The sequence below is a fragment of the Leptonotus elevatus genome, chromosome 2 (genome assembly GCF_054856555.1).
Source record: "Leptonotus elevatus isolate MCC_2025b chromosome 2, RoL_Lele_1.0, whole genome shotgun sequence".
In the NCBI taxonomy this organism is placed as follows: Eukaryota; Metazoa; Chordata; class Actinopteri; order Syngnathiformes; family Syngnathidae; genus Leptonotus; species Leptonotus elevatus.
This window is the reverse complement of record NC_141240.1, coordinates 41,116,746-41,127,381: the sequence shown is the minus strand read 5'-3', so window position 1 is coordinate 41,127,381 and position 10,636 is coordinate 41,116,746. Positions and strand designations below refer to the sequence as shown.

Genomic DNA, 10,636 nt, shown 5'->3' with positions numbered 1-10,636 from the left:
GGATTTCAAACCTTCAGCACCGCCTTGGACTTCCACCTCATCTACCTGCTTCCATCTTGCCCTCAAACAACATAATACATATATAAGATCTACATCACAGAGTCTAGAACGCAAATACAGCTGAACTTGCACTCAACAGCACATTACAAACACTCTAATATCATTACTTTACTATTTTGTTGTGTTTAAATTGATTTCCTTTTTTTACTGCCAGTTTACTTTTGACTTTGTCTTGGGAAGTTTTTTTTCTTTTCTTTTTGCTTACAGTAAAGGTTGCTGTAGCAGCATGCCGCGGAAGGGGAAGCGTTCCGAGGCAGCCAAGCGCCGATGGAAGAAGCTGGACCTTGCTGCTCCGGAACTGAGCCCAAACATCGCACCCCAGCAGGTACTTTGCCTCTATTCAATTCTGCACTTGGCGGTGGTGTATTCTGTGTTGAGTTATTTTGAGTCACACTGCTAGGTCCTCAATGTGCTGTATATTTTGTTTTCAGCCTCGGTCCCCACCCTCTGCCACCAGTGATGGGACCACGATGCAGTCTCCAGTGAACAAGGTACGAGTTTCACGCCATATTTTAGCAAGAGTTTATCATTTTTTTATTACTATTACACTTTTTTTTAATATCCTAAACATTTGCAATGTGATTTAGAAGGCCAGAGTCCGAACTTCAGCTCCAGCCAGTCGGCTCGCCACTGTGGACGCCCGCTCCCCACCGCATACCTCTACTGTGGCTGCCCACCAGGTATGTTCCACAGCAGGCAAAATGCAATTAACTTTGTTAATGTGCAATACACATTATTTCCGGCTACAAATATAGTCAAGCAGAAAAAAATGCTAAAATGCTTATGTAAAAAGCAGTCTGTGTATTCAAGACACTCAATAGTAATGTAAAAAAATCCTTTATTAAAAATGGACTACCAACATGTTTCAACACAAGATTGTCTTCACCAGGGCATAGTTTGACAAATATAGAGTGTATGACTGAGCGATATTTGTGCATTGCTTTATTCATGTCAAACTAATTCTGAATTTAATTGTGATGAAGTCTGTTTTCTACAAGATTTCAAAATTTTTACTGATGTCAAAAATAAACTCACTAACATTGATCACAAATTTGTGAGATGCCGAGCCCGGACACAGATATTTCACATGGTTTCTTTTAAATTACATAGACCAGATGTAAATAATAATAACTAAGACGGTTATATTTAACAACTAATGTTTTGTTTTAGACTTCATGTCTATCTAAACAGTATATGTCATTGTTTTGTCAAAAACATATTTCTATATACTTCCTTTATACTATAATCTAATCTGGTACAATCTGCTGCCTTTCTGCTCATGTATTTGATCAGAAAATTCTAGCAAAATTGAGCAATTGTGACTGTATTTCAGACACAAACAAAAGTATCAGTTAAGTCCTTGAATCTCTTTTGTGATTAAGAATTTCATTAATAAACCTGGCCTGAATTAACATCACTTGTATGTACAAAATACCTGGTCAATTTTAATTGAAACTAATTTAACCATTACAACCTATGTTTGCTTTTTACTCTATATTATGGTGACTGTCATGTTTTGGGTTCTGTTTTCCTTGTGTGTCTCCCTTGGTCTTGTTTAAGTGTGATCCTGCCCTTCCTCGTGTGATCCAATCAGTGCCCTCAGCCACTTGTGTCTTGCCCCAGGTGTGTCTTGTTGTGTCGTTAGTCTGTGTATTTAGTCTGCTGTCTCCCCTCTGTCTGTGTCGAGTCATTGTTGTATTTCCCCCTGTGATGCTGCCCGTTTTTGCCTTGAATTTTCCCCCCATGTCATGCTGCCCGTTTTGCCTTGTTTTCTCCATATTATGTTTTTCCGTGCAATTTAGATCTCACCTTTTGTTTTGTAGAAATTAAAATCCCCTTTTTGATTGAGCCTCTGCCTCCTCGCCCTGTCTTCCCGCATTTGGGTCCTCAAGCTTCCCCTCCTTGACAGACTGCACATGCCTACAATTGTGTAATGTCTATGCTTTATGTTTTAGGTGTCCCCTGTTTGTGCCAAGGCTCTGGTACCAGGTCAGTCATAATTTTAATTGCTTTTGCAGCAGTTTTACAATTGATTATTTTAAACAATTCCAATATTTTGCAGGTTCATATACACTCAAAGTGGAACATGTACTTGTACTGTGCATTGTCAGCAATTGAAGTTGAGACTTGACATGGTATTCTGTGTGTGCATCATTTTAGGCAGAGGCACTGGCTGGCGCCACAGAGTTCGGGAATGGCCAGTTTCAGCTGTGACTGGGCGGAGGCACAAACTGGTCATTCCAGCACTGAACCAGGACAACACGGTATGTTTTATAATCAACTCTGCCTTTATAACAAATTAACAACCTTCATTTGTGTCTATTTTTTTAAATTACCTCTTTCCTTTTTTCAATTACTACTTTTTTTTTTTCTTTTGTAATAGTTTGTCCTGGTTGTTGGTGACTCCCACCTGCGAGCCATTGCCGATGGGGTTGTGAAGATGCCGGAGGGACGTTTCTCGTTTGCCGTGATGTCCACCCCGGGTGCCAGGGCCTCCGAGTTGCGTGCTGAGGTGCTGAATGCTGTTCTGCCTCGGTCACCCGAGGTGGTCTGCATTTTGGCTCCCAGCAACAACTTGGGCCGCCCCATCGCTGAGGCAGCGGCTGACTTTGGCCAGTTCTTGCACACCGTCTGCAGCCGCTGGCCCAACGTAAGTTCACACATTTCCTTTATATAGATCATACATTTACATTTCAAGTATGTACTTGCATATGTCAAATATGTTCTGTTTAAAATACATTTTAGCCTTTTCCCGTAGTTAAACAGTTAATGAATATTGAAGGATGGAATATGAATGAAAGTTCATCTTGCTCCAGATGTATATTTTACAGTTTTAAACTTTGTGCAGGTCGTTGTGCTGGACTTCCCCCCTCGTCTGAACGTCGAGCTGGCCCAGCAGGACCTTCTTCGCCAGGAGTACAACCGGGTGGCAGCACTTATGGGTACGTTTCATGTTGAAAATTGTTTTCACACACAAAGTGTTCTACTTTTCTTTAAGTCACCTCCTAATCTGATTTCATTGGTGTCTCAGCGGGGGACTCTTGGGCTAATGTTTTTTTTTCTTTGTTACTGTAGGTATTCGCTACCTATCTGTTGCTGGCCACTTCCCGCTGTCACATCTTCACTTGTGGTGTAGAGACGGGGTAAGTACATTAATTGCTGCAAAAAACAAACATTTTATTAGTGCTCCTCCTATCAAAAGTATGTTTGTAGATGTATAATATTTTTTCTGATCATGTCTGGAAGGTACACCTCAGTGACAGCGATGGGATGTCGGTGCTTGCGCGGTTGCTGTGGGCTGCCGTCAACCTGCGGATGGAGAGGACTGCACCACCTGCACCGGCTGCTCCTCAGCGTTCGCCACCAGCTCGAGTGTTCAGACCAAAAGTGGTTGTTAAGGGTGAGGTCACTGCGCCTCAGCCTTCCAACCCTTTTGACTGGACACTCGTCGGGAAGGCCAAGGAGGTAAACGCAAGCCTAACATGTTTTTGAAAACCTCCTAACATGTTTTTGAAAACCTTAAATTTTATGAATGTGTGTGTTGCAATAATGTCACTAGTCATTTCAGAGCAGCTCGGTTGTGGACTCTGAGGTCACCTGTGGGCCCACTGGGTGGATGGGCACTCTCCAGGTTTGTGATGGTGATCATGGATTCATTCAGCCTTTTACCATGGCACATGTTAAAATTCTATTTCTCTATTTCTATTTTGTTGTGTTTTTTACAGTGCAACATCCCATTGAACCCTCTCTGGTTCAGCCCACCCATGTTGGAGGCGATGGACAAGCTGTCTCCAGCTCATCTTTCCAGCCCTGAGGACTGCCCAGGATCCAAAGGATAAGAAGGTATTTACGTTTTCCTATTTTGTTTGCCCGTTATGTTTACATATCTATCTTCATGACAAAAAAAAGTATAGTTAATTGTCCATTCTTGTCGTAACAATGCTTTGCAGTAAAAGCAAAAATATATATATTTCTCTTTTTTTTTTTTTTTTGCTCTTTCTTGTTAGACATCCACCGCAGGGCACAGACGACAGCGGCCAGCCCATAAGAGCACACGGAGAGAGCACCAGGTTTGCATTGCATTCTTATCAGCCCTGAGAAGTCTTACTTAAAATCACAAACAGAAATTAGTGACTCTTCACTCAAGTGCTGTGTGTTAAAGAATTATTGTTTGCTTGTCGTTTCAGCCAGAGGAAAGGCCAGCCCTTGCGGAGGTTCCTTCCAGACCATCATCCCCCCGTCGTCCTGGGACTGAGGTAACTTTTTTATACTCACAACATTAACCATTAACATATGAAATGTTTAAAATTATATTAGTTAGAATTTAAGATAATTAAAATGGTTTCAATCATTTCAGGATCCTGCTGTGGGACTTCCTCAACGCACGCTATCCGTGAGGGCCACACATTCACAGATGGATGAAAGGTACTCAAGTTTTTCTCGCAACCACCAGTGTACTTGTATGGCTCTCACTTTCTTGGCCTTCCACGCTGAGGGGTTGCAGTTTAATTCGCTTGAACTTGACAGAGTGCTTGAACACGGGGACTCTCTTTACGTGGGTGCTAAACAGCAATTGATTTTGGACCATAACTTTGGGAATGATCACTTGACTGTCGAGGAGATGCCAAAACAAGTCATGACGGACACCAATGTCTATAATGTACAGATGCATGAGCTCAGCGTTGGTTATGTCATAGATGACGGTCATACCAAAAGAGACTTGGGATTGTCTCTTGGAGCTCAGCTTGAGTGCTTTTCACAAAATGTCACTCTTGCTTTCTTGATTGTGAATCCAGAGTGTTTTGCAGTATTCCGTGACAGATCAGGATACTTTGGGTTATTTGATTCACATTCCAGATCTGAAGTGGGCTTGCCACACCCAAACGGAACTGCAATTATGTTGACTTTTTCTCACTTGTGTGGCTTGGTTGAGCATTTGCGTCAGCTTTTTGAAGGACATGGCCGGTTTGCAACCTATGAGTTTGTGCCAGTCTCTTTTCATATTGACGGCAGTTCCATTAACACGCATCGGGATTCTACTACAACCATATCAAAGGCAAATGAAGAGCTACTAATTGAATTAGGTGATTCCCCAACTAAAGCGATACAAATTGTGATCGGTATTGTACCAAATCAAGAGCTACATAGTGCGGTACATGTTGAACCAAATAGCCAAGCAAGTCAAATTAATGAGAGTCAAAATATTCCGGAACCTCAGCAAGGACTCAAACTGCTGGATGTTAATATAGATATTTCCAAATGTAGTAAAAGTCGGCGTGCAAAACATTTGTATAGGGAACGTCAACACATTCGTAAGTGCCAACGACAACTGTCATCTAATTCTAAATATCACAGTGATCCTTGCGTTAAGGAAAAAAAGAAGCTCTATCAAAAGAATAGATATAACAGTGATTCTGCTTTTAAGGCAAAACGGCAGCAATATCTGATTAATAAATACCAACACAATCTTGCTTTTCAACAAAAGCAGAAGATATTGATGAAAAGGTACGTAAGAGAGAAATACAGAAATGACCTTTCTTTTCAAAGTAAACGGAAACATTACTTGCGAGAGAGGTACAGAAAAGACATTTCTTTTCAAAGTAAACACAAAAATTATATGCAAGAGAGGTACAGAAAGGATATTTCTTTTCAAAGTAAACACAAAAAGTACATGCAAGAGAGGTACAGAAAGGATATATCTTTTCAAAGTAAAAAGATAAATTACGTGCGAGAGAGGTACCAAAAAGATTCGGCTTTCTCATATTAGGCGCTGTTTACAAAACAAAAAGGACAGGCGTGATTCAAACGCGCTGCAACGTATTCGCCACAAGTTAAATTGTGCTGTGAAAATCAAAAATAAATATAGTCGCGTCATTCCCCAGTGTCAGGAAATTGAGCAGGATCAGGCAAATGGTGTAGTAGACGTCTCTGTGGAATTGAAGCAGGCACTCGTAGATCCAGAAATGGAAGCCACCATCGCTTCTTTCCGGGAAAGGGTTCGGCATGGGCCTACGTATATCTGCACAGTGTGCCACCGTGCGCTTTTCCCCAATCAAGTAAAGCGTTGCAAACGAGCCAGATACACCAAAAATGTTGATGTGGCGCTTGCGTGCTTGACAGGCCAGTTTGTTCACACTTGTAGTTGCCCCGCCCCATGTACCGTTCCTCAAGAACGGATGCAGGAGTGGATTTGTCATACCTGTGACAACCATCTGTTCAGAGGTGGCATGCCACCCCAGGCGGTGGCAAATAACTTGGCACTGGCACCCATTCCCGAAGAGCTGTCGGAATTAAATGTACTTGAACGACAGCTAATTGCAAAAATCATCCCTTTTGCAAAGATTGTTGCGTTGCCCAAAGGACGGCAAAGGGCCGTACACGGTTCTGTGGTGTGCGTTCCATCAGAGATGGAAGCCGTAGTGAACTCCCTCCCAAGGCCGCACAGTGAGGCCCAGCTTCTCCAGGTGAAGCTGAAGCGCCGCATTGTGTACAAAGGTTACCAGCATTTTTACACTGTCAACATGACAAATGTCTTGGCAGCGCTGAGGACACTGAAACGCATTCATGCAGAATACAAAACTGTATCGATAGATGAAAGCGCTCAGTTTGAAAGTCTCCAAGAAGAGGAAGACGAGGGGGTAGGAGAAGAGAACATCCCTGAGGCCGATACACAGCCAGAGAGCAGCAACACCCCCGCAACCAAAGGGCAACAGACACCCCAAGAGAGCAAAGAGGAGCTCAGGCCGGGCTTGACACTCGACACCTGTATGCAGCCTCCTGACATCGCGCAGGAAAAGCTGTCATATGGGGACGGCATATTTAGCATCGCTCCTGCCCAAGGAAACAAGCCGGTGGGATTTTTTGCCGTGCCAAACCTCGAAGCCATGGCCTTTCCCGTTCAGTTCCCAACAGGACAGAATTCACTCGATGAGGCGAGAGAAATTAAGCTGTCACCCAGTTTGTATTTCAATGCAAGGTTATTCTCCGTTGACACTCGATTTGCCAAAGATCAAAGTTACCTTTTCTTTGCGCAGTTTGTGACAGAAACGCATCTGGCCACCAACAGCATGTCCATTCAGGCCCGCAAGGGGACAGCCCTCACTCGGGATGGGAAGAAGATTTCAAACCGGATGCTTCAGGACAAAGATGAACTGGAGAAGCTCATCCAAAGAGAGCATGCGATGCGCTTCATGCAGCCCTTGAGAGGCACGCCGGCTTTTTGGGAGGGTGCCCTTAGGGACCTCCATGCAATGACCAGGCAGTTGGGCAAGCCCACATTCTTCCTTACCTTTTCTGCTGCGGAAATGAGATGGCCTGAAGTAATCGAGGTCGTCAAAGCGCAGCAAGGCGAACAAGGGGACTTTTCCCATCTCGACTGGAATGCCAAATGCGATGTTCTTCGCAGCAATCCGGTCACAGTGATGCGCCTTTTTGAGAAAAGGATGGATGCTCTTATGGCATTCATCCTGTCTCCTGCACAGTCCCTGGGTCCGGTAGAAGACCACTTCTATCGTGTAGAATTTCAAGCCAGAGGAAGTCCGCACGCTCACATGCTGCTCTGGATTAAGGGTGCGCCAGTCATCGAAGAACCCGACCTCAGATGTTGTCAAGAAGCCATTGACTTAATCGACAAGTACATCACTTGCAAAATACCAGACCCGATTGAGGACCCTGAACTGCACGACATTGTCACCAGCGTTCAGGCACACAGCAAAAAACACACAAAGTCTTGTCGGAAAGGAAACGTTTCTTGCAGATTTGGGTACCCCAAACTGCCGACGGACCAAACCACCATCACGTTGCCATTCCAGACGGAGACTGAAGACGTCCCAACGGACAAGAGTGTGGAAGGCCAGCATAGGAAGCAGGCGGCCAAATCGGCGCGCCTCACCGAAAAACAAAGGGAGGCTAAAGAAGAGCTCAAACGCATCAGAGAGATCCTCATGGACGCGGATGTCCCGCAGGACTTGCCGGAGCTTCTCAAAAAGGCCAATTTGACAATGGACAGCTACAAGGACAGCGTCACTAATCTGACCTCCGGAATGGTTGTCATGTTGAAGCGTGCTCCAACGGAAAGCTGGATAAATGCTTACAACCCACATCTGCTGCGGGCATGGAACGCCAACATGGATATTCAGTACGTGCTCGATGACGTCGCGTGTCTCATGTACATGATGTCGTACATTTCCAAACCGGAGCACGAGATGTCAGAGTGCCTCACGTCTGTCGTCAAAGACTTGAAGACAAAGCCTCTTGTCGACAAAAAGGACGAGATGAGGAAAATAATGGCGGCGTATTCCAAGCACAGAGAGGTGAGCGCTCAAGAAGCGGTGGCGCGGACATGCAGTCTCCCTCTGAAGAAGTGCTCGCGCAGCGTAGTTTTCATCCAGACTGCTGAGGATGGCGTGAAATTGAGTCTACCCATGAGTAGACTGAGGACCATGCATCCGGAAGCAGACAACGTGTGGATGTCTGGTCTGCCAGACAAATATGTGGCAAGACCTAGAACGGCAATGTTTGAGCGGATGTGTCTCGCCGAATTCGCATCCGAATACCGGGTCGTCTACGGTCAGCAGATTGAGGGCAAGAATGTCATTCCCCTCTCACACGGCAAGGGATTCATCCAGAAGCGGATTGGAAAAGATGCCGTCATCAGATTCACTCGCTTCTCAATCAAAAAGTATGCTGAGAAGTATTACAGGACCCATCTTAAATTGTACCTCCCCCACAGAGACGACGCCGAGCTCAGGTCTGAAAACCTCAAAACGTACGAGGAGTTCTACGGTGCCCGGGAATCAAAGTTCGGTCGGGTGCGGGCTATATTCGACCGCAATCGGGGGCGGTACGAAGGACGGGGAAAGACTGTGGACAATGCCTTCGAAAAATTGAAAGAGCTTCGTGCGGTTCTCAACGCGTGGAGCACTTTTGCGCCGGAGGTAGAAGCAGAGCGTTTGGAGTGTGCCACCGAACGCGAATCTAATCCGTTACAGGAAGACCCGCAAGATGAGGTTCCGGCCTACCAGGACGCTCCTGGTAGCGGCGCGGTCTTGCCGGTGTTTGAGGCGCCAAAGTTGAGCGCCGAATTTGTGAGGAACATGTACCGCAGTCTCAATGAAACGCAAGCGTCCGTCTTCTACGCTGTGCGCGAGTGGTGTTTGAAACTCGTTTCGGATCGTCTCCTCGAGCCCTTCTTTTATTTAATCTCCGGAGGAGCTGGCTGTGGTAAATCGCATGTCATCAAGTGCATTTACCAGGAGGCCAGTAAGATTATCCGCCAGCTTCCCAGGTTCCGCGACGAAGCGGATATGGCCAAGCCTGCTGTGCTGCTGACGTCGTTTACTGGCACGGCGGCTTACAACATCTCAGGGAAAACGCTTCATTCCCTCTTGAAACTCCCCAGGACTCTAAAGCCTCCTTACCAGGCGCTGGGGAATACGTTGGACGCATTGAGAGCAACCCTTTGCAACGTGGAAATTTTGATCATCGACGAGATTTCCATGGTCTCCAAGGAACTCTTTGCCTATGTCCACTGGAGATTTCAGCAAATCAAGGGCAACCAGAGACCATTTGGGGGCATCTCCGTTCTTGCAGTTGGGGACTTCTACCAACTGCCACCCCTCGGAAGGTCCAAACCCCTCTGCGTTTCTGACAACGATCTTCTTGACCTCTGGACAGATTTTCAGATGGTCAAGCTTACTCAAATCATGCGGCAAAAAGACGACGTCGCTTTTGAACAGGATCAGGGAGAAGGGGAAGGCTGATCCACTCGGCGATGGTGACAGGGCGTTACTCACCACGGCTGTCACGGATGCGCGAGACCTCCCTGCGGATACTCTGCATATCTTTGCCACCAATAAAGAGGTGGATAGGCACAATGCAGCAACTGTGGCTGCTCTCAAATTGACTGTGGTCAATATTCCCGCAGAGGACTACAGGAAGAGCCCACGGTCGGGGGCGATGGTCACCGTGACCAAAGTGATCATGGGGTCGAGAAGGGATCTACCGGATGCTCTTCAAGCTGGTGTAGGAGCACGGGTTATGCTTCTTCGGAATTTGGATGTCGAGGACGGATTGGTGAACGGGACCTTTGGCACAATAGGCAACATTGTTCAAAGCGCCCCAAAGGGGTCGGCGGAGAAAGTGACCTTGCTCGGACTGAGGCTAGACAATCCCGAAGCGGGCCAGAAATTGCGTGATAAAATTCTGGGGCCGACGGATGACTTGGTCTATATCGAAAGGTCGGAGGAAAACCTGGGCATGAAAGGCGTGGTCAGGCGGCAATTCCCCATGAAGCTTGCCTTTGGATGCACGGCTCACAAAGTGCAAGGCATGACGATGACCTCTGCAGTGGTGTCTCTTAAGCGTGTGTTTGAACCTGGAATGGCCTATGTTGCCCTAAGCCGCACGACGTCACTTCAGGGATTGAGGGTCATAGACTTTGACGAATCCAAAATCTATGCAAATCCCAACATCACGACGGCAATGGACAGTATGACGCGCATTCTTTCCAAAGTACAAGACCATTGTTGTACTTTTCCAAAATGCCGCAAACTGCTTTTCCCACCTTGACCATTGT

General features: G+C 45.9%; 1 protein-coding gene across 1 annotated transcript; it reads left to right on the top strand.

Moving 5' to 3' along the window:
* The first annotated feature begins 258 nt into the window (after positions 1-258).
* Positions 259-3,899, top strand: LOC147180061 (uncharacterized). The gene is made up of 8 exons (XM_086067106.1): positions 259-385; positions 492-551; positions 648-740; positions 2,225-2,324; positions 3,136-3,203; positions 3,307-3,525; positions 3,620-3,691; positions 3,786-3,899. The coding sequence occupies exons 1-8, from the start codon at positions 287-289 to the stop codon at positions 3,897-3,899; spliced, it is 825 nt and encodes a 274-aa protein (XP_085923232.1). The 5' UTR covers positions 259-286.
* The last annotated feature ends 6,737 nt before the right edge of the window (positions 3,900-10,636 follow it).

Coding starts and splice junctions, on each gene's coding strand:
- LOC147180061 (XM_086067106.1), top strand. CDS start 287: ATGCCGCGGAAGGGGAAGCGTTCCGAGGCAGCCAAGCGCCGATGGAAG. Junction 552..647: donor TGCAGTCTCCAGTGAACAAG/GTACGAGTTTCA, acceptor AATGTGATTTAG/AAGGCCAGAGTCCGAACTTC. Junction 3,526..3,619: donor TCGTCGGGAAGGCCAAGGAG/GTAAACGCAAGC, acceptor TAATGTCACTAG/TCATTTCAGAGCAGCTCGGT.